Raw genomic sequence first — 27,817 nt, forward strand, 5'->3', positions numbered from 1 at the left:
TAGAGTGGTTAAATTGTGGAGACGTCAATCTGAGGTTCACGTCTAGTATGAGCCAAAATGCAGTGAACTTCTTAGATATAACAATAAAGGAAAATAACACTTGCTATCAGTTGAATTATACACTATACCATCAGATCGAAATACAATCTTACATCTCACTAGTAATCACCCTAGATGTCAATAGGATAGCATCCCATTCAGTCAGTTCTTACGTATTCGACGGAACTGTAGTGATAGAAAAGATTTCGAAATGCATGGCTCGGGGCTATACAAAAAGATTAGTGAAAGAGTCTTACAAGAGAGCAAAATACTAGAACCGAGAAAGCTTATTTGAAGAGAAGAACAATACAAAAATTAACGAGAAAGGCATTGTTATGGGAACACATTTTTACAGTATGGGTAATAAACTAAAAAATGTGATTAACAAGAATTGGTTTCTCCTGAATAGCTCAGGAAAAGCCACTCTTAGAAAACCCCTTTTTTGCCTATAGGAGGAACGAAAGAATTTGCAATCATATAGTGAGGACATATAGAGAACCGAACACCAAATATCAAAGGAGTATTGCAGATGGCTCAAAATTGAAGGGGAATTTCCCATGTAGTACGTGTACACAGTGTAAGTCAGTGATCAAAGAACAGATGGTGGAACTCAATGGTATCCGACATTGGATGAATGAGATGGTCAACTGTAGAACAAAAAGTATTATATACCTCATCATTTGTCCCTGTCAAAAAGGCTACGTAGGGGAAACAGGCCGTGAAATGCGAATGAGGTTAAGTGAACATAGATTGGCTTTGAAGACTAGGAAAAGGAATGCTCCACTGGTGGACCACTGGATAGAGAAAAATCATAGTAAGGAAGATCTCAAGTGGTTCATTCTTGAAAGAATAAAAGTGTCCGAAAGACGAGGGGATACTGAGAAGAAGAGGAAACAAAGAGAACAGTTTTTTGTCAAAATTTAAGACATGTTATCAAGGTTTGAACAATAGAGAAGAGTGGGAGAGATTGATTAGATGATATAGGGACACAGGCGAAATATATGTAACTTTTAAATATGTATAAGGTCTGGGGTTGAGAAGATAGTACTCTTGACATAACCATCTGATTAATAAACTAGATATCGTAAATACACACTAGGATAGTTTTAAGTGTGAGGAATATTTTCCCCGTGTTCATGATTATAAGGCACTGAAGATAAACAGCATAAAACTATAGCAAGAAAACAAAATAACATGTATGCAATAAATCGCGAGGGATATTTTCCTCATCCTTGTGTTAGAATTAACTGGAGAATAGTATAATAAAAGGATAGTTAGAAAGTAAAAAGCCCTCCATTCTAACTATTTGGGCATAATTATGGTTAATAATACAGATTTTAATTTTAATTCAAAGACACTGACATGTTTAAACATGGCACCCACTGTGTGATAATATGAGTACACACATATCTAGATCTCGTGGGTAATGGTGTAGCGATACGAGTAAAAACATGATTAGGGTATTGCTCAAATAGACAATATACTCCAAAAACTAAAAACTAAACTGATAAGTGTAGTAAAATATTTAAATTACATAAGGGTCTTGATTAAAGACGATAAAAACTCGGAAAAGCAAACTAATAATAGTTTAAAAATAGATTTAGTATAGTTTGGAAGATAATCTAGATGGCTGCCACCAACGTAAGCAGACGTGGCGCCGCAATGAATTTACATCTAAGAGGAAGGACTTCCACACACTTTCTTTTTGAACGGCATCAGAAGAGAACCCCCAGCAAGAGGAAACGCTGCTCCGAAATATAAGGTAAGCGGAGAGGAAACTGTATTGTTGATGAGCGAAGTTAGTTGGGTTAAGTAATAACAACCACCACGGTTTTAGGTATAGGAAAGGAGAAAGGTATAGTAAATAAAATAGTGACGCTGTACGGGTTACGAGACAATCTAGTCCGCAAAGGTAGCACTGTGGGCGGTAGTTCTTAGGTGTAATGAAAACGAACAACTGCACTGTTTACGAGCTAAGTTAGTTGGGCTAAGTAGTACACCAGGATCTTTTATACCACCACAGCTTTATGTAGAGGTGTAATTGCATTGATTTAAGCTAAGCAGTATACCGGGCTCTTATCAACGGCCACGGTTTAAAATAGAGGAAAGGCTTAAGGCATAGAAAATATAAATAGTGACGTTGTACGGGTTTGAGACAATTGAGCTCCCTAAAAATAGCACTCTGGGCGGTAGGTGTTATTTTGAAATAAATCGAGCAAGGCACAGGGATTTATTCCGCTCAAATGGATGCCAATATACAATTGAGATAAGGCTTGGTAACAATATACTCTGTACCAAAATCAGTGATGTGATTAAATATTATTTAACAAAATGTTAGTATTAGTGATAATAGATTAATGAAGGCTGTGATTATTTCTGCTCTTCGAGAAAAATTTAGGTTGGTCATTCCGAATTTGTAATAGCCATGAAGTTAGCAGAATGGTTACAAAATAGCAGAGGGCAGTGATTTAGGAAATGAAATCTTTTTAATAAGGGTTTCCTAATGAGGTGCCCCATTATAAAAAGAAGAGCGATAACTTAGGTTTTATTCTTATTTTAAACTCAAGAGTACCGACCCGATCCAATTGATTAAAGTGGTGGTATCTACTCCATAAGGATATTTGCAAAGACTTTACCACTGTGACCATAAAAAGGCCTAGGATTGGTACAGGAATTAATAAAAAGTGTAATCAGTAAATGGTAAGTAGCTTTTAGATTGCAGATTAAAACGCTGCTACATGTTTGGACAAAACATTAACCAAACGTAAAATTTCCATCAATAGGTTTATATAAATTATAAGAATTACTGAACCATTATGACTGAGTGAAAATTATTCCGCCCTGATTATAGTAAGTACAATGGGCAAGGCGTTTTACTTAGTATTGTTGTTTGATCTTTGATCTATGGAAAGAAAGAAATAATAAAAAATAAATTATATGTTACCCATAGGAGGTGCATCTTTGCCACATTAAAAGGAGCTGATCCACAGAAATGGACAAATCGTTTTGATTTTATCAATACCATTGCGATTCACCTGCAAAGACATTATAGGGTGAGCTTTTACCGTATAGTCCTCTCAGATATAATGAGATCATCGTTACCATTAAGTATGGTACTATATGTATTTTAAAAATATAATTTTAGGAGGTTTAACAATAGTTTATTTGAAGAATTTTAATGAATATAGAATGCACTGAACCAAAATAATTAATTTAGATCCACACTAGCTACGATTGAATTTAATTGCATTTATTATTTATTTTTAGATTTATGGTCTGTTCTCATGGATAAAGTCGTGTTTTTTAATTGAGTCCTGAGGAAGGTGTTAAGAATTTCAAGATACACCGAAACGTGTCGACACATGGACAAATATATGCTGTTTTTAAGAGTAGTGTATTGTATGTATTGGTAGACTATATATACAAAGAAACAAGTACATGGAAAATAGAGTGAGATTTGAATTATAGCACTGTTTTGAGGAGAAAAAATATTTCATGAAAACAACTTATTTTTCTGTATTTGTGAATGTCAGGTGTTTAATGAATATGTGTTTATTTTAAAATTATGAAGTATTTTTTTAATGAAAATCTGTGACTACAGACTCTGTGTATAGATTGTACTAAAAAGGTTTTTAAATAAAATGCATTTTAAATTAATTGTTATCTAAAGGTGATCACTAGGCCTCCAAAGTGTGCAATAAAGAATTATGTATCAAATCACGATGTGTATTGACACTATGGGGCCGATTATGATGGCGGTTGGAAAACCACCCAGACCGCCATGGAATCGGAAAACAACCGCCCGCCGGTACCGTGGAAAAACCAGCGGCTAAATTAGGATTATCCGCCAAAAAACCCCAACCGTAGCAGAACGGGGCCAAGAAAAACCGCATGTAGCGGGCGGAGATGGCCAAATTCCATCCGCGGCGGTCGGATCCGCAGCGGAAAAACACCATCCCGCCGCAAGTATAGCGGAGACACAGTATGAGAAATTGGGATATCCCCGACAGTCCCGCGGTACGTTCCACTGTTTCCGTCTGCTGCGGTCGCACACTAGGATGAATGGGAGAGCCAGCGGAAGAGCTGCAGCATAGCCACTGCTGCGGACGATCCGTGAAAATTATGGCGGAAGAAGCAAAAAACCCACAATAAGCCCACAAAGTGCACACAGCAAACTAGCCATGCCCCCCAAAAACACAAAACACACCCCAATGACCCAACCACCTGGCAAATACAAAAATACAATTCCCAGGACAGCACAAACAACACACCTGACAGCAATACCCCATTTGGACTCACCCACATAGCTAAGTATAAAACCAGCCCCTTCCTTGACCACAATCCTTTGCAACACTCCAGAAGAGAGGGGCATTCACCAGATCAGAGAGGAGAGGCAAAAGAATACAGCACACACACATCACCACCACTACCCCACCTGCACCACCAACACCCCTGAACATCAAACCTCATACACATCACAATCTATACTCACCACTCACACCCCTGCACCAACAACCACTTTGCACACCACAAACCATGGCAACACATACAATGTCCAAATTCACAGAGAGTGAGTTGACAGTCATGGTAAATGAGATAGTCAGAGTGGAACCACAACTGTTTGGTAGCCTGGTCCAAATGTGGGCAAGGATAATCGAAAGGGTCAATGCAGGAGGGACCACCCCGCGATCCAAAAAGGAGATCATGAAGCAGTGGCATGATCTGAAGAGGGTTGTCAAAGAGAGGAGAAGCAAGAACCGTGAGCTAGCTCAGAGGACTGGTGGTGGCCCTCCCATACCACCAAATCCATTCACACCATGGGAGGAGAAGGTGCTTGCCATACTGCATTCAGAGAGTCTCACAGGAGTACCCGGGGGAGTGGAGGCTGCTAAGTACAAACAAATGACCACCACCACACAGCCATGTAATGTCTTGCACAACTACAAAGCTACACCACCTAGGACAATTCCATTCATCTGAACCACACACATACAAAAACATGTCCCACAGATCCAACATTCACTCACTCCCATTCACCCCAAATGTAGCCAGCAACATTACCATGGGGGCATGCGCACAGGCAGCCAGCAGTACAACTCCCACCATTCCCCCTGTCCCACACCTCAGCAGGATGGAGCACCCCCCCACCCAGAAGCATGTGTCAGCCATTGCACTACACCAACCAAACTTACAGGTAGGTAGCCATCTTCCATGGGAGGGAGTTTGTGGGTGGGAGGCCTGCACCACTACTCCCACCATGCCCCCTGTCCCACACCTCAGCAGGATGGAGCCCTCCCCCACCCAGAAGCTGTTGGAAGCCATTGCAGTACACCAAACAAACTTACAGGTAGGTAGCCATCTTCCATGGGAGGGTGTTTGGGGTTGGGAGGCCTGTACCACCACTCCCACCATGCACCCTTGTCCCCCAGTACAGCAAGATGGAGCTCTCCATACCATCCAGATGCATGTGGCATCTAATGGCACACCTCAAACAAAATAACAGGCAGTTAGACATATTATTCTGTCTTGAGACCCCACTGAGCAGGATGTAATCCTCCACCACGCACACACAGATGTGTCACATGACAAAGCCAAATCTGAGCACATAACAGGTAAGTAGCCAGTACGTGCACCCACACATTTGTCACAAAAGAAATGGTACCATATGACAACACCAGCCCTCTCATTGCACAAATATGCACACCTACCCCATTGCCACGCAGTGTGCACACAGGTAAGCAAAGGAAACTGTCACAGCAACAAAAGTGTGACACACCAATGCACATGTAGAAGAAAGTCTGGGCACAACCATGCACAGCACCTATTGACATGTGCAGTGCCATGGGGCCAGAGCAACAAGGACCATCCGAAAAATAATAAAGCATGTGTGGTGGTATAATCAAGATATGCATATGACAGGAGAAAGGTATGCAGGAGATGAGAATGGACACTCCATGGCCAGATGTGACGTCTGCCAGTTCAGACAAATCAACAAAGAGTCCTCAATGAAATAACATGTTGTGCCGGTCCCTAGATGTCAACAGGTCCGGTAATCAAAATAAATGCGCGTGGCGCATGGTATGTATGGACTCCTCACACCATGGACAAGTAATGCATATACCACGGCATCATGTCAGGAGGTACAGTAGTGCACAGAGGAAACAATGTGATGATCAGTCAATTGTGTAGTGTACAAACAGTGAATGACACGCAGCTAACTCAAAGCTTGTGGGGTGCACTACACTGACCATTTCCCATCTGACCCACAGGTGACCAAGAACTCACTGCAGAGGACAACACTAGCAACCTGCAGAAGCAGTCTCCACCCCTGGTACATGGACTCTCGGATGTTGACTCCTGGGATTCTCTGGATGATGAGCTAGAAGCCGGCCCATTTGGGGTGCCAGGGAGCAACAGGTCACAGGACCCCATCGTCCCCCGCACCACATCTGCTGCAATAACAACATCACTGCAGACCCCTGCTCTTACGGCCTGTGCGTCCACCGCTACCACCACCACCACCACCACCAGTGCTGCCTGCAACACCCTCCCTGTCCCAGAGGATGACCACCCCACAACACCGACTGAGGAGGGCAGGGAGAGGATGCGGGTGCCCACAGTGGTGAGGCAACAGGTCCGTGGCAGCAGGGTAGGTGGAAGGGGCAGGGTCACCCACAGACACCAAGAGGCTGGGACCCAATCCCTGGAACACATCACCAGAGTCTTTGGGGCATATGAACGGGCCCAGGGATGAACGGACCGGTCAGACGAACTGTTACGCGAGGTCATCCTGCTGATGAGGTCCATTGACACACGCATGGGACAAATTGTGGACCTCTTGGGCCAGTAAGTGGCGGTACTGAGGGACAGGCCTGTGCCACAAACAACTCCTCCACCTCCCTCTGGTGGGCCGCAGGATGACAGTTCACCATCCTCCCCTGCGCACAGAGAGAGGGGTGAGTTCTCAGACCCCACTGGCCCTGCAGCAGGGCCCCCCCTGCAAAGCGACGAACGGACGGTCCTAAGAAAACCCTGGAAGTATCTGGAGGCAAAGCACCTGCCAAATGCCAGTCACGGAGCCAGCCCTGATGGCAACCCTCTTCACCAGTGCATTGACATTTTGGACTGTCCTTCCCCAAACTGCCTTGTGAATGGCATCTGTCTGTTGGACTGGGTCAGCACATTAATGTGGTGACTACTCGATTATCTCGTTTACCATAACTAACAACTCACTGCTCCACCTCCACCTCAATGTAAATGTACACCCCTCTCACATATCATCATTGAAAATAAAAAATCCTTACACACATGTTGTGTCTGCTCTGTCTTTATTGCAGGATGTACAGTCTTTAACATGATCACAATGTACCAGGAGTATGGACTGTATGTAAACAAGGAGAAGTTGAAGGGACCTAGGGAAACACAACAGAACAACATTCACTGGTCTGGGTGTGGCATCACATACATCTTACAACACCTACCATCAAGATAACCCAACATGCACACATCACAATGAGCAACAAGTGTCAACAGACACATCCTGTAGATGTTCCTGAATGACCTGTCCAAGAAAGATTGCCAACCACCACTGAGTCTACAAGTCGCTGCTCGCACAATTCTCACATACCACTTCACGACAACAGCAACATCATCAGACAATGGGACGTTGAACATTGTCACCCACCTTCAAGTGAAGTAGCGGGTGATGAGCTGTTGACGCAGGTCAACACCTTCCTCCTCTCCACTGTCCTCATCTCTGGACACTGGTTGGTGTGCAGGCGGGGGCCTTGGGTCCTCATCATCATCCAGGAGCAGGGGAATCTCCTTGCGAATGGCTCGGTTGTGGAGCATGCAGCATGCCACTACAATCTGACACACCTTCCCGGGAGAGTATGCCAGTGCACCTCCGGTCTTGTCCAGGCAGTGGAAATGTAACTTGAGCAGACCAAAAGTGCACTCCACCACACAACGTGTCCTCATATGGGCCTCATTGTAGCGGACTTCAGCCTGGGTCCTGGGATTCCGCAGTGGGCTTAGCAACCAGGGATGGTTGGGATATACAGATTCACCTAGGTATGACAAACACAAATAGTCATTGCAATGTCGCTGAGGCAGAGGGCAGCAGGTCACACACACAGCATGCCATACGACTAGGCATACTCACCCACAATCCATGCACGCTCGGGAAGCAGATTAGACATCAGCTGGGGCACAATGCTGTTCAACAGGATGTAGGAGTCATGGGCTGAGCCTGGCAATTTGGAACACACATGGGAGATGATCATACCTGCCAGGCACACCACTTGCACATTTATGGAGTGGTAATGTTTGCGATTCCTGTAAATGTGCTCACTTGCTGTGGTAGCACAAGCCCAACATGGGTTCAATCAATGGCACCAGCAACATGGGAGATATATCCAAGGGGATAGAAGTCTCCCTTCACAGCTGCCAGTTGAAGTCCCCCTGGGGAAATGGATATATCTATCTTTGTATATCAACATGGTGGACAGAACATCACGCAGCACCATGCTGAACATCGGCTGTGACATCCCACCAGTGCTGGCCACTGTCTGCTGGAAAGATCCAGTGTCAAAAAAATGCATCACCTTATAAGTTCGGGTGGAAGGTGCTGGATATGTCCTGCGAGGTTGCAGGTGGGGCTCCAACAAGTCACAAAGGGTTTTTAGGGTGGCTCTATCCAGCCGGCATTTCCGGATGATCACCACATCATCCATGTCCTCCAGCACTGTCAAGTGACGAATCAGATTTGGCCTCCTCCTAGTTGAGATGAAAGTGGACACATGTCAATGCAATGCATCATGAGATGGGCACAGCATCTCACGTTCTGGATGACACAACGCCAACAATGACTGTCATAAAAATTGAGTTACAGACCAGCTTACATGTAGGGACACCTTCAGTGACACAAATGGCACGCCTGTCAACTTACACAAAACAAGTACCTCAAACACCACCTTGGTCCATGTGAATGCACATGGGGAAATGGCCACATATACCATGGGCATGCCTGGGAGTATAGCATCCAGCATATGTGTAACAAATCAACCCCACTGTCTCATTCCTAGCTGCTGTACCTGACACACCTACATGCATCATTTGAACCTGGCACACATCCACACCACAATGACCACAGTCGGGTCAGAAATGACGATTGTGTGCATGATCATACATAAGAGGACATGCAAAAAAGATCATCATTCATTGAGACGAACATTGCGGTGATCGTCACTGCACCTCAACACATTGACATGTGTACACATTGTAGAGTCCAGAACAACACTGTCCTACCTACATGACCATCAAATTCATAAGTGACATGTGAGGGAGTACAGGCAAATCAACGACATCACATACACAATCATGGCATGTGTAGTCACCAGTGGATTGAATGGAACATTGGCATTGTGTGCAGAATGATGTGCCATTGATCATGTGGGCACTGTGCACTGTTGATGTTTGCAAGATGGCCATTGACATTGTATGGCACCCAAATCGCAGTAGCAACCACCTGTCCCTAGCGGTGTGTCACCAGCACCCCCCATTCACACAAGTGTAGTAGTGATAGGATGGAGACAGGCCCAAATGGCGGTGGGCATGCTCCTACGCCAAAATCACGTGCCTCGTGTCAATGCATGGCACCCATATTGCGGTAGCTACCGCCTGGCCCCAGCGGTGTGTCACCAGCACCCCCCATTCACACAAGTGCGGTAGTGATAGGCATGGAGACATGCCCAAATGGCGGTGTGCATTCTCCACTGCCAAAATCGCGGTAGCTACCACCTGGCCCCACCGGTGTGTCATTAGCACCCCCCATTCACACAAGTGCGGTAGTGATAGGCATGGAGACATGCCCAAATGGCGGTGGGCATGCTCCGCCGCCAAAATCATGGTAGCTACCGCCTGGCCCCAGCGGTGTGTCACCAGCACCCCCATTCACACAAGTGCGGTAGTGATAGGCACTGAGACATGCCCAAATGGCGGTGGGCATGCTCTGCTGCCAAAATCACGGTGCCTCGTGTCAATGCATGGCACCCATATCGCGGTAGCTACCGTGTGGCCCCAGCGGTGTGTCACCGCCATGGAGCATGCCATAGAGCCATTGGGAACCTTGATTGCGGTGGCATGATGCAATTTTGAAAATCGCTGTAGGCGTGCTCCGCCACCGCGGAGGCGGTCATTGGATGCATTTGAAAGATGCACAATCGTGGTAGCGCACACTGGGCCCCATCAGTGTGTCACCACCATGGAGCATGCCTTAGAGCCAATGGGAACCTTGATTGCGGTGGCATGATGCAATTTTCAAAATCGCGGTAGGCGTACTCCGCCACTGCAGAGGCGGTCATTGAATGCATTTGAAAAATGCACCATTGCAGTAGCGCACACCGGGCACCAGCAGTGTGTCCCTGCCATGGAGCATGCCATTGAGCCAATGGGAACCTTGATTGCGGTGGCATGATGCAATTTTGAAAATCGCGGTAGGCGTGCTCCGCCACCGCGGAGGCAGTCATTGGATGCATTTGAAAGAGGCAGACCTGGACCACCAATTGCTGCAGCTTGGCACCTTTGAAATGACCCCAGGGGGTTATATATGTGTGGGAGGGAGCCTCACATTCCCACTGCTCCCAGAGCCTGCTGCCTGAGACCCCTCACCTGCTGCTACCTCCAGGGACTGCTGCCTGAGACTCCTCACCTGATGCTGCCTCCAGGGACTGCTGCCTGATACCCCTCACCTGCTGCTGCCTCCAGGGACTGCTGCCAGAATCCCCCACCTGCTGCTGCCTCCAGGGACTGCTGTCAGAGACCCCCACCTGCTGCTGCCTCCAGGGACTGCTGCCAGAGACCCCTCACCACCCAATTCCACCTCTGTTGTCTCATGTCCACAGTGATGGCAAGGACAGAGAAGATCTGTGCCAGTCCCTTCACGAGCGAGGAGCTGGATGTCCTGGTGGACAAGGTGCTCACATGTCGTGGTACGTCCTCAACAGTGCTCAACAGGGGGGGGCAGGGGGGCAAACATATAGTTGGACTGATGCAGTATGTGCCTGAGAGTGTGGGGTTGTGTCATGCACTGCATAACATGCCACAGGTTTCCCTGCCTGCACATGTGTGTATGAGTGACCTGTGTTGTGTTGTCAGCCATACAGTGACGCAGAAGGTTGTTCATGCAGGAGTCAGGACAGTAATTGCTTGGTTGAATGGCTGTGTGTGCCCCTGTTGTCCATCTCAGTGTGAGCACAGCTGCCCTGCACAGTCCCCGCCCACAAAGACAATGACACATCACTTCACTTACAGAGTATTACAATAGTCTTTTCTCATTGCACTCCAGCTATGGGCCATTACAGCACTGTAGATTGCACACGACCGGCCTTGTGAAGAGGATTAGGGATTAGTGAGATCATGTCCCTCAATGTGACATCCATGACATAGTTATCTGTTCACAGCGCAGGGACATTGATGGCTGCGCAGTCTTGGACGCAGTGAGTCTACCCCCAGATACAGGTTGATATGTGATGTATGTGTTGCTCAACCCAACAATTTCTTGGAGAAGTGGGCAGGCTACATAGGAGTTTCACTGCTGGCGTCCTGCATGTTTGTGAGATGTGCAGGGACTCTGTTCCCCCTCACACCTGCATGCATTTACATGAGCTTTTCCCATGCAGATGTACCATGTGAGATTTATTGTAGTCTCTGTTAGACATATTGTTGGATTTGTGATGAGTTTGTATCTTGCTGCTATACTGATAGATGCCGGTACATAACAATGTGTCACTGATCATTTACCCCTCTTGTCTCCCATGCCTGCAGCTCAGGGTACACCAGCGTAAGGCTGTGTGAAGGGCCATTGCGGCCAAGGTGCAAGCTCTGGGGGTCTCAAACTGACGGTGCATCCACTGCAAAGAACGTGGCGGATATGACTTTGGGGCTGCTTTCTCGCACTGGGCGTTTGGCACCGCGCAGCATGACACCACATATGGGCCGCATCTTGGCGGTGACACACCCTGAGCTGTATGCATGTTTGAAGGAGCATCAGCAGCAAACCAGGGGTGAGCATTCAGGGAGGGTGACTTTGGCTTGGAGTGGCTGCATGTGTACAGAGCCTGTGCCAGCACTGGCCTATGTGATGTTGGTAGTGTTATGCAGTGGCATGTAAGTGGCTGCTGGGCTGGGTACCAGTGTTACACATTTGCCCTACCTATACTTACAAAGGTAATTTGAATGCTGTGCATTCCCAAAGCATTCTGAGTCGTGCTTCTTCAGGTTTCTTCTGCATTGGGGTAGTCTGGGGAATTCCATGGGAGGGAACGGCAGTGTGCCCGATCTGAGTGTGCCTTCATCAATGCGTCCATTGCATGCACCCAGATTTGGGAGGCCTAGACATCTGACACCAATGTGACCAGTCTTTGGGCCCCAAAGTACAACATGGTGGGTGGCATGGGCTCATGGCCATTGTGGAATGTCATGTTGTAGACTGTGTCTGTGTTGTCCCCTCCTGTTCAATCCAGATCTGTCAGTGGCAACAAGTGGTGTGCCCCCATCATGTCCCTAGGTGTGCTCAGAGCTATTTGTGTGTCTGGTTGAACGGAGTCACTAGCAGGGTGTTGTGCTGTGTGGTCATCACATCGCTCACTCATGCCTGAATTTCCAGTTTCCACGCACTATTTTAGTCTATATAGTGAGTTGGCACGATGTGATTGCACAGGGTGGTGTGCAACATGTAGATTTGGTCATCTTTTGTTCTGCATTGCTTGCATATGTTTGTTCTGTTGCTGCCACTGACCTGACCCTACATCTCTCTCTCTCATGCAGCATCTCCTGTGGTCACGGAGGGACAAGAGATGGACACCAGTGGGGGTGAGACAAGCACAACAGCTGCACAGGAGCCCAGTGACACAGATGTCACCAGCAACTCAGAGGGGGACAGGAGTCTGCTGGAGGAATCCCAGCCTGAGACTCAAAGTACCACATCATCTGATGCCAGTGGTGATGCATCCATGTTGGCGGGCACAGGGGACAGGGACTCTGCATCATCTTTCACCACACAGAGGCCAGTGCCCACCCTTCCAGCCACTTCCTCTGGTGCTGCCGGTGTCCACCTCAGTAAGAGGGGAAGAGTGTCCTTCACCCCTGGCACCACTGCCCCGCCCCTGTCCCCCCTGCTGCCATCAGTGCTGAGTCTGTGGACCTTTTGCGCCAGCTGTGTGTAGGCCAGACATCTCTCCTCAATGCCTTCATTGACCACGACAAAAAATTGGCTCAGGTGGTTGCTTTCATGGAGGGCATACATTCAGACGTGGGTGGGCGGCATCGAACTGTCCAGGCTTTGTCCTCCACAGTGATATCTGCCCTTCAACAGGCACATACTCACAGCCCAGCTTCGGTCCCTTTGTCCACCCCCCTGGCATTGGCCACGTCGGATGATAGTGACCACGGTCCACATACATCAAAGTCACGATACGGCACACAAAGCACACAGCAGCAGCAACCCAAGCGGTCCCAGGCACAGACACCATCCCCACAGAAGACCAAAGCCACCCCAGAGCACAGAAAGAAAAGCTCGTCAGGCGACACCAGGGGACAGAAAGCAAAGCAGCAGACCTCAGGCACACATGCCTCAGAGGCATCCCAATCCAAGGACTCTCCTGTCCCTAAAGCATCTCACAAAGAGAAGCATACAGTTTCTGTGCCACCGAGGAGGTGGTGCATGCCAAGGGTACACCTAGGAAGGGATCCAAGGCAGATTCACCCACAACCTCGACTCCCATTCCAAGCCCAGTGAAGCTGGGGAAGGAGGGCACTGTAGGGGTGACTCCTAGTAAACAGGGGAAGGAGGGGCAGAGGTGAAGCCAGGTGCACCTGATGCAGCTTTGGTGGAGAGTGTTCCTGTTGTGTCCATACCACTTCCCATTAATCCCAAGTCAGGCAAGCCATATAGAATCCCCAAGAAGTGGAAAGGCACCCCTTCACAATCTCACAGCCACACCATGTCTCCCGTCTCCGCCTCCACGTGCCACTACACCACTTGGTCCAAGGAACCCTCCGGCTTGCCAAGCCACTGATAGCTCTACCTCAGCTGGTCTGCTCTCTCCCCAGTTAAGTGCCCCGACAGTCCACGAGACACAGCCAGCTCCCAGTCCGCCTGACAGTCAAGTCTGAGTGGTAGTCACCCTCACACACCTGTCTCTCACACAGGTGGGCCTGTACTGCACATTGTTACCCACTGACTGTGTTGCTGACCATGGAATGGTACAGTCACACACATTCCCTGTGCGGCCTCTCCTGGACATACCCTGCACTTCGTTTTTGCCACTGACCTTGTTTCTCTTTGCTATGTGGTAGTCACCCTCACACACCTGTCTCTCACACAGGTGGGCCTGTACTGCACATTGTTACCCCCTGACTGTGTTGCTGACCATGGAATGGTACAGTCGCACACATTCCCTGTATAGCTTCTCATGGACATACTCTGCACTTAGCCCTGCCCACTGGCCTTGTTTTTCACTGCTGTTTTGCCCGGGCCTGTGCAGCTTCTCATGGACACACTCTGCACTTTGTCCTGTTCACTGGCCTTGTCGTTCACTGCTGTGTGCCCGCTGCCTGTGCAGCTTCTCATGGACATACTCTGCACTTAGCCCTGGCCACTGGCCTTGTTGTTCACTGCTGTTTTGCCCTTGCCTGTGCAGCTTCTCATGGACACACTCTGCACTTTGTCCTGCCCACTGGCCTTGTCGTTCACTGCTGTGTGCCCCTTGCCTGAGCAGCTTCTCATGGACATACTCTGCACTTTGTCCTACCCACTGGCCTTGTCGTTCACTGTTGTTTTGCCCTTGCCTGTGCACCTTCTCATGGACCTAAACTGCACTTAGCCCTGGTCACTGGCCTTGTTGTTCACTGCTGTTTTGCCCTTGCCTGTGTAGCTTCTCATGGACCTACTCTGCACTTAGCCCTGGCCACTGGCCTTGTTGTTCACTGCTGTTTTGCCCTTGCCCTTGCAGCTTCTCATGGACATGTTCTGCATTTTGTGCCTTGCTCTTCTCCTCTCATGGTGCCTATCTGCGCAATATGTGAATAAAGACAGTTGCCCCTGTTGTCTATTTTGTCAGTGTCCTTACTGAATAAAGTTCTTTTGCTGTCTGTATATGGTTTACTGTGCCACATGGTCTGTATGGCACTTCAACATGGTCAATGTTTTGGCTCACTTACTCTATTCTTTACAGGGGTGACAGGGACTTCAGTGCTGACCCAGATACTTGTGGGGGCAATGATGTCAAATTAGAATGGGAAGCAGTTGTCATTTTCTTAATTTGTGCATGTTGGCTATATTGTACACATGTCAGGTTGGGGGGCACTGCCAGCACAGAGTGGGATTCTGTCCACAGTATTTCAGGCACGCTGGCCAGGGTCATCATGTATGTGTATTCTTCCTTTATGTGTGCCCAGTGGTGTATGTGTGTGGTCATCTTGTGATGGCCAGTCATCCTAGTCCCATGGCTTACTTTCCATGTGTGCTCTTGGATGGTCAGGAAGTGTGCAGTGTAAAGGGGGTGAGTTTGTCGGGAATGTTGATGTGTGCTTGCCCCTGCATTGTCACCTACACACATGTGTCACCCAGGGGTTGTATGCCTGTTATTTTGAATGTTCAGCCCTGTGGATGCGGTTGTGTGCACATGTATGGGTTGTATGTTGTGCACTGTGCTGTGTGTTGGTGTGTCCTTGCAGTTCTGTCTGACTCCTACTTGTTATTTTTGTCACTTGTGAGTATGCTGAGTGTGTGACTGTCAAGTCAGTGATGTGTTTTGTTGATCATCCATGTGTCTTGTTACTGTTTGTGGTGACTGTGCAGTCCAGCTGCTCCACACTGCCATTGTGGTTGTGTTTTCTCATGCATTGCTATCACATGGTGCCTTCTTGCCTCCAGTATGGCATGTTGTGTGTGGTGTCATCCCATCCCCTATCTGTGCTTCAGATGCCACCCATTGTGGGTCTGCACTCCCTCTCTTTGTGTATGGTACACTCCTGCCATGTCCCCTACTGACATGCAGTACACTTCACTTTGATATCAGCTTTCCCCTTGGTTTACATGTGTGTGTGCCTCCCCATCACTTCATTTGTGACACTGTGCTGTGTGGTGCAGTTCTTTGTCTACGATCAATGTGTAACTCAGGGCATTTCACCAATGGGCTGTATGTGATGTTCTTGTGCTGTTTGGCAGTCATGGTTGCTCATATGCAGTTCAACTGTGTGTTCTGCCCAGTCCTGTGGTCAAGTTGTTTCCATCTTTGTGCCCCAGACTTGTGCATCTGTTGGTGTTGTGTTGGATGTATGTGTGTTGGCTGTGTATTGCTTCACTTCGTGGGTGTGCTGTTGTCTTTGTGCTGTGATGATTGGTGTTGTGTGGGTTGGTGTTCTGTCACTAATTTCTGTGTGTGGCTGATGTGCTTGTTATGCACACACTGCTTGCTGTGCATGCAGTGCTGTGTGTGTATGTTGCCTTGTCATTGCCTGGTGTGCATCCCCTGATGTCCTGCTGTGTTTGCTATGTGAATTATTTCCCTGTGCATCTGTTGTTTGTATGATGTGGATGTGTTCTCCTGTGATGGTGCACTTCTTGTGTGTGTTGTGCTATGTTGTCTGTGCATTGTTGCTGAGTGATGAGGTTGTGCACTCCTGTTGTGTCAGGGCTCCCATTGCCTTTCCACAGTTTAGCTGCACAGGGCATGTCTGTTCTTGTTGTGGTTCTGTGTGTGTTTCTGTTGGGTTATGTGTTTATCTGTTGTTTTTGTGCAGACATTTGTTCTGGCATTCCTGTGTGTGTGTGATGTTTGTGGCTAGCCCCAGGGTGTGTGATTGTTTGTGTGTGTATTGACTGGCAAGTATTGCCAGACTTCAGTGTGCTTGACACTGGTGTTGTGTGCTACTGGTGTGAGGGGGGTATGTGTGTAGATTCCTACTGGTGTTTGTCAGTCATGGAGTGTGTCAATGGGCCCTGTGTGTTGTGCTGTTGATGTACTCATGTGAAGTAGTTGTATACATGTGTGGCTGTTCACAGTTGGACTTCAGGGCCTTCCTTTCATCCTCGTGCCTATACATGGTTTGCCTTGCTGTCTCCCTGTGTTGTTGCACTGTGATGTCTGTGGTTTGACTTCACTGACTGTGCCAGCCATGTGTGCTTTGATGGTCTGAGGGTGTTGTTCTGTGTTCCTTGTCTTGCATGTGATGTACATATGCTTGTTGTTTGTCTCCATGGCCTTCCATTTGTGTGCACCCCACTTTGGCTTTCCTATTTGCTGTGCTCCATTGCTGTTGGCATGTGGGATGTGTATGTGTCTGTGTGTCAGTATGTGGTTTGTATGTGTGACTATGCAGGCAGTGTGTCCAGTTGGATGTTTGTTCCCTGAATGTGTTAATTTGGTGCTTGTACTCATTTTTGTTGCCCTGAGAGTGGTGTTGTTGTGGTGTGTGTTTTTCCCTGGCCCTGTGCTTATGTGCTGTATGTTCCTGTGCAGCCACTCCTGCAGTGGCTGTCTCCCTGGTTGCTTGGTGTGTGGTGCAGGGTGTGTATTCACCTGGATTGTTGTTGTGCATGGGGGTGCACAGGAGGGGCACATGACATGTGTCTCCATGGGGTGTGCTAGTGTATGGTGGGTGGTGGTGTGGCCCGGTGGTCTTTGTGCCCTGCTCATGCCTTGTGCTGGCCCTGCCTTCTGCATTGTGCGCATGTGTTTCCTTGTTTTCACCGCTGCGGTGACGTGACCGGGACATTGCTGCATGATCGCGGAAGATGTGTGTCCAGGATGCAGAGGGCTGACTTGGTGGCAGGTGGGTCATGTGTGGGTGCCCTTGTGGATGTGTTCCTGTCCCCAACAGGGTGTCTGATGTGGATTTGGACCCTGTGTAAGCCCATGTGTTGTGTGTTGTGTTACTGCGTACCTGCGGCGGTGTCCTGAAGAACCAGAACCTTTTGGACCTGGCGGCGCAGGGTACGCCCTCTGTCTTCGGAGTTCACCTGCTTCGCTACACAGAGACACGGGACACTCTGTCGGCGTTAGAAGATTGGATTTATTTAGCTGCAGCTAGTACAGTTATCCTAGAAGTACACAAAGTAGGTTATCAGGAGACTGCCACTTCACTCTGTGGCGCATCAGATTAAATAGCATACAATACATAATTATTAACAAGACATACGACCCAAGAAAAGAGCCAATAGGTTAAGTGGAAAACAAAGCGGAGCCAGTAAGAAAGGTTCGAAAATAGAAATATCAGATGACTCGAAGAGACCTCTCCTCCAACTGTGTTTGTCATCCCACCCCCGAACTAATTCATTAACAGATTACAACTAACTTTCAGGTGGTGAGATACATTTGTGTGTATTGGAGGACAGTCATGACACAAGAGAATGCTAGCTGGAGACAGTGAAGGCCAGTCGATAAGATATGATCGGGAAAGAATAGTGTGAGCCTACAGATAGTTGAAACAGGGATTAGGAAAGCCAGACAAGGATTAGTGTACCCGGCTAGTCCAAACACCAGCTTCACAAATAAAGGCCGAGGACGTATTTCCACACCAAGCTACGGGAAAAGCAGAATAGACTTCGTTCGCCGTGCTGCCTGAGTGATGGCAACACAAAATGGTGGCGGGTCACAAAAATGGCGGGTCGTTTCGATCGTGATCGAAAATCGAAGTTCCTCAGTCCGCCGCGGTCCATGAGTTGCTGGTGATGTAGCAGGTACAGCACTGGAAAAACGTGTAGAGCTGGATACATGGCGGTCGTGACCGGGTGATGTGGACCGGGAATCTGGTATCACGCTCTGCTGTCAAGCTTCCGCCGTCTCTGGTTTGGGCGGTTTCTCCGCTGGGGTGCATCTGCTTGTTTGGGCCATCCTAATTTGTGGAGCGGGGCGGAGGTCATTCCGCATGGCGGTGAGTCTCCATTGACTTCCACCGCCGCGGTGGCAGACGCACTTTGATGGCGGTGCGCGTCGCACCGCAGCAGACGGGCAATGGGCTATGTGTGGCCATACTAATATGGCGGACGTGAGAACCGCTGCTCGCGGGCGGAAAAATGCATTTTTCCGCACCGGCAGCATCGCGGTGGTGCCTTCGCCCTTCATCCTACTAGGTCCCTTAGTGTTTAATTAGGAAAACTTGTTTTGGTTCAGTGTAAACTGATATTTTAAATAGAAGTGTATTTTGACACATAAGGGAATAATTTTTTGTTCAGTATAATACTACCCGGTCCCTTTTGGTCCTACCAGGTTAACTGTCTCATTTTGTTGGGCCATTTTCATTAAAGAATGTTGAAGCGTGTATACCCTTACATCTTATGTTAAGTATTAGAAATATTTTGAACATTGGTGTAAGGATAGTGTCTTGATTCCTATCCCCTTTAATGAATTCAAGATCCTGGATTTCCTAAATGAAGGTTCCCAAAAGGGTCTTGTATCTTCTACCTTGGTAGCTCAATGGACAACTATCAGAGGGTTCAGAGAGTTATGGGGAGATATTTTAAAACTTTCACCATTAGTATAGAGGTTACTTACAAGTTTCAGGTTAAATAGACCAGTTGCTTCTGCAGTCTTTCTACCTTGGGACATCCATTCACCTTAACTTTCTTCTTCACAAAGTTGAGCTTAAGTAAGAGCAGGAGGTGGAAGAGGAAGTGGATCATTTATATGTGAGAGGAAAAGTCAAAAGGTACTCTAATGGGGCGAGAGCACCTCAGACTGTAAGGACTTGTAACAGGGTGGACTGTGAATCAGGGTAGTAAAAATTAAAAGTAAGAAATAGGTTCATTGCCACCTTGTTGTTCATCTTCCACAAGGTCCTTTATGTGTTAGCTGTCTGCTGTGGCTTCCAGTGTGAGAAGGCATGTATCGTGTAGGCTATGGCATCTGTACGTGAAGATGAACATTTTGGAATTCTCTCGCCACGTCCAACCATGTGTTTCATAAATGGAGGAACCTGCAGAATGGTCAAGCTTTTTGCACCTCAAGTTCTTTTTTCTAGCTTTTGGATCCTGTTGTAGCTGTCTACAGCATTAAGGGACCTTCAACCGAACAGTAAAGAAGGGGTGTGTTTTAAACACAGTAAGTACATCTGCCCTCTCTGTGGTCTCTGTAGGTTCTTTGATGGTAAAGCAAGGTGGTTCCCTGAGCTGGATGTTATATGTTGCTTATGTTCAGTTTGTCTTCAATAAGCATCGCCACTTGTTTACATTAAGCCATATGGATTGCTTAAGGAAGGGTTCGTTTAGCACATCATTGTTTCCAGGTAAATGAGAATAGGGGGCTCCACGTGTTTTGCGTTAAATCGGAACGCAGCACCTCAGTAGTGAGTCTTGTGTCTTTTCTGTAGATTGTTGTTTACTGCTCGGTGTATGTTTTAAGATCTGTGACGAGGAAGATGGACGAGTAGGTGTCACCCTTACCAGGCAGCCTCATTAGACATTCAAACACACACTTTGTAGTCCTTTGTTGCTGGCCATATACTGTGTTTCCCCAATGCGATTACTCTTGATGGTATTTAAACGTGCGGTTATTTTTGGGGATGAGTGGATGGCCACTGAAGAAGGCAGAACGCCGAAATGCATTTGCTCAATTAAAATCGAATTGAAAGTGTCCAATGAGTGCTCCCCATTTGTGTAGCTTTGATTTTTACGTGATGCCGCCCTCACACTAGCGGATTACAGCACCCGCCCGTGAGTTCGGCAGTTGGGGCGATTATATATATATATATAGAGAGAGAGAAAGAGAAAGAGAGAGAGAGAGAGAGAGAGAGAGAGTTCTGTGCTTTACTGTTTATTATTTGGAAGGGCAAGTGAATTGCCTGTCTCTGGGGTTAAGATTAATCCAATGTAAAGACTGTGAGGAGACAGCATTTCTCTCGGACATCTGCTTGTAATCGAGCTACATCAGCTGCAATGATTTGCTCCAGTTTTTTTTTTATTCCGTTTTATAGGTCCATGTTTTACAGTTTACAGCTGTAAACAAAATAAAAGTACTAGGGACAAATAAAATTCAGACGCAACTCTGCCACGGCAAAGGCAAACCTGAAACACCCTCGCTGGTTTGGTTTAGGGGGAAATGTAAATTATAGGAAACAATATGAATGTGTTTTTAGGATTGCACTGAGTCACCAGCAGGAACATTTCCTGTGTTTTTGCAGATGACATCGTTAATACCATTGAAGGCGTCCTCTTAAGATTTTATGACAAATTCTGGCATGCTTCTGATTTAAGGCCTCAATTCACATTAACATTTACATTTCCTCGCTTTTTTATTTCTATTGCAGGGGATTATACGTATATTTTTACTTTAACATTTTTATGGATAAACTTAAAAAACACACTTAGATACACATTTTGTGTAAATCCCAAAGATTATAGGGGCATATTATCAAGCACGGCGTTACAATTATCACCGCTTTAGCGGCAGAAAACTGCCGCTAAAGCGGTGATAATGGGCTTGATATGTCGGTGAGAATTCCAATAGAAGCCCATGTTGACACCACAACATGGGCTTCTTTTGGAATTCTCAAGGGCATATTATCAAGCCCATTATCGCCACTTTAGCAGCAATTTTCTGCCGCTAAAGCGGCGATAATTGTAACGCCCCTGTAATATGCCCCATAAATCTTTGAAACTTTAATTCTGTATGCAACATATTTGATCTCCATTCCAAATGTTGATAGTGTTTAATCGGTAATATACCTAGGTTTAGACTCGGCAATGTTCTGCTACTGCATCTTTAAAACCAGACCTCGTTAAACTAATAAGGTAAGTGAAAAGGATAGGCAGAGGGATCACAAAGAGAAAAGAACGGCTTTGATCCCTCCCCACACTTTTTCGTAGCATTATGGTAACCTTGTCTACGAATAATTTACAGCCACGGATTCCTTATGTTATGGTAGGTTAATGTAAAGGGCTACAATAAGGTGTCTTTTTGAAAGGCAAAAGACAGATGTGGGAAGAATAGAATTCATTTAAACTTAAAGTAAAATGTGAACTTCTAGACCTACATCTGCAAAAATAGGAATTACTTTTTTATATTGCTCTGCAAAGGTGGCAACTGATCCTTTGGCCTTTTTCCTCTTTCATCAGTATACATCAGATCTTTCAGAGATTTCCAGGAGAACACCCTTACCAGTCCCACATTTCCAAGTTTGCCATGTTCCCAAGCTATCGATCACCCGATGACACAGACACTGGAGTTCGAGCAAGCAGTGCTCCGCCTCTTCATCCTCACACCCCCGCTTCTAGCTACGATGCTATTGTCCTAAGGAAAACAGCAGGTAAGGCACAACCAGTTTTCAACCCATTAGAACCAAAATATGCCTTTGTATGTGATTTTCACTGTTTGATGAAGCCTTGCCCAGCTGTGAGTTAAAAAAAATCACTTTGTAACACTCAGTGTCTTTGAACATCACCATGGCTGGCAAGTTTACAGCTGACCATCTACAGTACATACTCAACCCTCCTTATTAAAGGTTGCATTGTCAACTATTTTACTTTGTGTGCAAATGTAATCTTCACATATACCTGCCATTGTTTCAGCTTACATCTCTGATGGCTGCGTCTGCATTTAATAATAGAGTTAAATAAATACAAAAAATCTTAGTTTGTCAGCTGTCTGCTTACTATCTCCCTTATATGAACGGAAGCCCATGATCCATTTTATCAATTTCATGAGAATAACAAAGAGCACATACAAATTAAGTATTTTTATTGATCTATTTCATTAATTAAAACCAGAAATTAGCATTTTGACAAGAAATGATGTACATAGCAACAGAACCCTGGCACAGAGGGTCACTAACAGAAGCAGTACGTCTAAACGCAGACCGAAGTTTGCAAGGGGGAAGCATGGGGATTGGTGGATATGGAATAGGTGCACTCAAAGAACTAGACAGATTGGTGATCCTAATTTATATGTACTCGTCAACAATGTATTTACATGAAGGGCAGCCTAACAATGATGGGAATCGCGAATGAAAGAATCCCTTAGTCGGTGAGCCCTAAAGTAGTTCTTGGAAGTGGTGAGAGAAGTCATGGAGCATAGTCTGGCATGCTGTGTATTCCAGAGGTAGGGTCCAAGCAACTTGAGTGATTGAAAACATGAGGCAGCACAGAGATAACTGAACCCTTCTCTTTCCCACGCCTCCAGGAAAGGTCTGTCACTGTCGGATACATTTGTTCACTCTACTCAAGGTTTGGTACTAGTGCATGAATATATAATATTCTGCCTCACAATGCTGAATACTTTGGAAATGTTTGTACAATATTCAATATCTGCTACCACAGTTTGTGAGAGATTTCCCTCTCCTACTGTGACTCCTATTGTGTTTGGTAACCACATTCTTTGGGTCTCAGAATTCATTAAGTATACTCTGTAACCTCCAGATAAGGCCTTTCATCATATCACATGTTTCTAAGAATTTTTGAAAGGGAGCTAGCGGTCTAGTAGCCCCATCCTTATATCAGGGTTACGTAGCCCAGTGACCTGTCACTTGTCACACAGGTTCCTTTTCACTAGGCATTCCCTTAGTTTCCATCTCTAAAATTGCTCTCCCTCCATAGCTGGTGAGAATGGGTGGGATCGGGATGAAAGGAGCGGGGAAAGTAGTGAGACCCCATTAACTAATACTTTGTCCAATACCGCTAGTGGGGGGTGTAGTGATATTTGAGATATATAGATTTTGTGGGCATGACTCTCTCTGTAGAGCGATATGGAGCCATCTCTTTTCTTTTTCTCTGGCTGATCATTCAATTATTATCCATAATTTTATTGCATAGTAATATTTCAGAAGGTTAGACATGCAAGGCCGCCCTCATTTCTAAATGCCATTAAGATGTTCTTGTTAAATCTAGCTCTTTCTCTGGCCCAGATAAAGTTTAGAACAAAGCTCTGGAGGGCTTCTATCTCTGTGAGTTGTACTAAAGGTGCAAGAGTCTGGAATAGGTACATCAGGTTCAATACAATATTAATTTTCATAACATTGATACCCCCAAGCCAGAAACAGGGAGACATCGGCTATTGGGCAAACTGGCCTTGAACTGGGCTTTTAGAGATGGCCAGCTAACTGTAGTCCAGTCCTTCACAGAATCATTGCGGGAAATCCCCAGATATATAATTGTTGACTTACCCCATCGTATTGGGAAAGGGCTTTTCAGGATATTTTCTATCTCCTACTGTAGCGATTAAGCCTGGGCAAAATTTTAATTCTGCAAGAGTAAATTTCAGTAATTCCAAAGTACTCTTGTGATGCAAAATTACTGTAATGATTCAATAACTACAGCTTGAGTAATTAAGAGTAATTTTGGAAACAATCCTGCCGCAGGAGCACTGGAACAATGAACTAAGGGGGAGCAAGAGGCTGCTGGCTCCTGGTGTTTGTGTCGTGTAGTAGTCAGCACTATTTTCTTAGCACAAAATGCATCCTTGGACCCATTTTGGACACAAGAGTGCATTTTGTACTAAGAAAATAGCAATAATGCTAGAATGCTTATAATTGTGAATAATTTTGCAGTCATTACGCTAGAGAAAATTTAAACAGTTATGCGCACCACTAGTAACTATATGTTCAAGGTCTCAGACTTTATCTATTTTAAAGTCCAAGGTCATTTTTGAATTTTTCTAAGCTCAGCAGAAGTGTGGGCAGTAGGGTCTCAGGATCATGAAAAGAAGAAGCATGTCATCTGCAAACATGCTTATTTGATGTTTTCCTTTCCAAATTGGACTTTTATTTCAGTATCAAGTGTATCAATGCTGCCAGGGTGAAGAGAATAAGTGACAAAGGACAGTTCTCTCTTGTCCCCTTAGCCAGCTGCATCTTATCCAAACAAATCCTATCTACCCTGATCCACAACTACAGAGCTTTATCGATAGCCATAATCCAGCATCTCATGCCCCTTTAACCAGCACCACTTATAGGATATCCCAACTCACCCTGTCAAATTCTTTTCCCGCATCCCAAGTTACTGGGAAAGACAGAATTTCTCTAATTTTCTTGATCTGGTGTGCTACCTTCCCTATTTTGTCTAGGTCCTTTATATTTCAAACAAAACCCACATGGTAGGGCTCTATCAATGCCAGGAGAATCGTATCTGTTCCCTTCATGAGTATTTCAGTAAAATGTTAATGCCTTTGGGTAAGTAGGATTTTCACTCTTCGGAAGGCTTTCCTGGTTTAGGGATCACAGTGAGTTAAAGAGATTTGTCGATTGACTTATTAGAAGTGGAACAAATGACTTATAAAACAAGAGTCCATTAGGGGCAGGAGCCTTTTAACCCCTTCCATGCTGCGCAGATTCCGCCGCTGTGCTGACGGAATCTTGCGCGGGCGTGGTCATGACGGAACGGTTCCGTCATGAGCACAGCTCAACCGTGGCTCATGACGGAACCGTTCCGTCATGAGCACCGAAGGGGTTAAGACACATTGATTTGATGGCATTCAAGACCTTATGTACTTCATTTGGCTTATCCAGTTTTTCCATCCATCGGGAGGTGAGGATTGGCATCTGGATCTGTTCTATGAGCTGGCTCAGGTACTTATAGCTTTCTAAAGAATGAGACAAAATGATCCCTCTTCACATGCTTGTCAGTGACTGTGTCCCTCTGGGGTTCTTCATTTTGTGATATACCCTTTAGTTCTCTGGGTTCCCAACCTGAATAGCAATAATTTGTCCACTTTACTGCCCTTTCCATAAAAGGTTGATTTTAGGTGAAGGAGTGCATTTTCTGTTTGTTTTCAGTACCCACACTTCGTCCTGCAGCATCTCTAATTCTCCATCTTGTGCACTTGAGGGTGCTTGTTTATTTTTATGCTCAAGCACATCTAAATCCTGCCTCAAGTTAATGTCTAGCTTATATTCAGCTCTCCATGCTCTAGTAGATAAGGCAATTGCTAGTCCTCTGAAAGTGGCTGTAACATGACCCAGTGGTTATTGAGTGATGTATCTTGTTTTTTTTCCTACAAATTAGTTTTAGATGACCTGTACCAGTTCAACTGTATGCACATGTCTCCTTATTGGGCCAAGGAGAAACCACCATTTCCTTCTGCTTTTGGTTATGTCACCCTTCTCTAACTGTATCTCCAAGTGTGAGTGATCTGGCACCAAATCTTCCACCATGTTTGTGGCTTGCAATGTTTATGAGGTATTTCGGGAGGAAGACATCACCAATTCTTGTGTATGATTTGTGGGCATTTGAATAAGCAAATAGGCTTTGTCTCCGGCGTGTAGATAATGCCAGAAATCTATCAGGCCCTCTTTATTAAGCCAACACTTTTAGCTTCTTACACATTGCTTTGGAATACCAGGAATAGTGAGCTATCCTGTCTAGCGTGTGATTCCGTATGATATTAAAATCTCCACCTACAAACCAAATTCAGAACTACCATAATTGAATACTTTGAACGCAACAGACACTCAGTCGACTCAATCTCCACATTATGAGGAGGCATTTAAAATCGTTGTCTGCGGGGCATGTATTGCCACACAGGCAGAGGGCTATAGGCCTTGGCGCAGGCTACTTACTCACATAAAACGGGATATCCGTACACCAGAACTCCAATACTTTGATTCCGACCACCCATGCACATTAACGTCAAGTGCAAACTAGAGGACTACAAAGAGGCAGCCTTGAGGGAAATGCACTTCCTTCGCAAAGAGCCGATTGCTAAGCACTACAGGGAGGGGTACAGGGTGGGTAAAACACTTGCTAAACTCCTTCATAAATCATGGTCAAGCGACCACATTATGGATGACCAGCAGGCAGCCTACGAGGACCTCAACGCCATCCACTGCACATGGTCACATTTTACACTGACCTATATACTTCATCACTGACACATGACCACACAGCTCAGACCTTCTTTCTTGGCAAATAACATCTATTTTAGCATTATATTGAGCTCCGCCACTTTCTAGATGCACCCTTCACAGTAGAGGACATCAGGGTATGTCTGGAGATAAAGCATTGGGCTCAGGCTATTTAACTGAGCCTTCGCTAAAGAATACATGCAAATTCTAGCTCCCCATCTCCTGGAAATGTATGATGAGTTGCTACTTCATGGTATACTGCCACCTTTGGTCTGTGAGGCATTCATTATCCCCATACTGAAACCTGACAAACCACTGCACCGATCAGGCTCCTATAGGCCACTGTCCATGATCAATGTCGACAATAATATTCTTGCTAAATTGATAGCCACTTGCCTCCTCCGCCTGCTGCAGGACCCTGATCAGTCCAGCTTTGTTCCGGGCAGTTTGACAGCACACAACTTATGAACCGTATTTGCACTCCTTCACACAGTCAATCCTTAACTTAGTGCTGTGGTGTTTCTGTTTGATGCCACTAAGGCAGTCGATTCTTTGGAATGGCCCTATCTCTTACAACTTCTAGCCCTTTTTGGGATCAGTGGCTGCTTACTACACCTGATTAGATTACTCTATACACAACCCGTGGCCCATCTGCGCCATAATGGCACAATCACTCCCCCTTTTTCAATTTCGAAGGGCACCACACAGGGCTGCCTCCTATCACCCATAATAGACGGGAAATTATATACTTTAGTGGGTATGCCAGAATAACCACTAATTGGTCCAAAGCCATTGTATTTCTGCTCACCACGGAATCACAACCCTTCGGGTCTGGATACCCTCTTCTACAGTTTCAATGGCACCAGTCAGTTACCTTTCCATCTGACTCAGCAATGACCTTGACAAACATTGTAAAGTCAACTACAGCAGACTTATGACTTTG

The 27,817-nt window shown here is 46.0% G+C and overlaps 1 protein-coding gene across 1 annotated transcript in view; it reads left to right on the top strand.

Annotated features, from left to right (window-relative positions):
- The window catches only part of SPMIP4 (sperm microtubule inner protein 4), a 312,584-nt gene that overhangs the window by 150,785 nt on the left and 133,982 nt on the right, over positions 1-27,817 (top strand). Inside the window, exon 5 of the mRNA XM_085631652.1 lies at positions 22,157-22,347. Coding sequence (XP_085487778.1) covers positions 22,157-22,347 — 191 coding nt within the window. The remainder of the gene's footprint in view (positions 1-22,156; positions 22,348-27,817) is intronic.

The sequence above is a fragment of the Triturus cristatus genome, chromosome 10 (assembly GCF_964204655.1).
Source record: "Triturus cristatus chromosome 10, aTriCri1.1, whole genome shotgun sequence".
In the NCBI taxonomy this organism is placed as follows: Eukaryota; Metazoa; Chordata; class Amphibia; order Caudata; family Salamandridae; genus Triturus; species Triturus cristatus.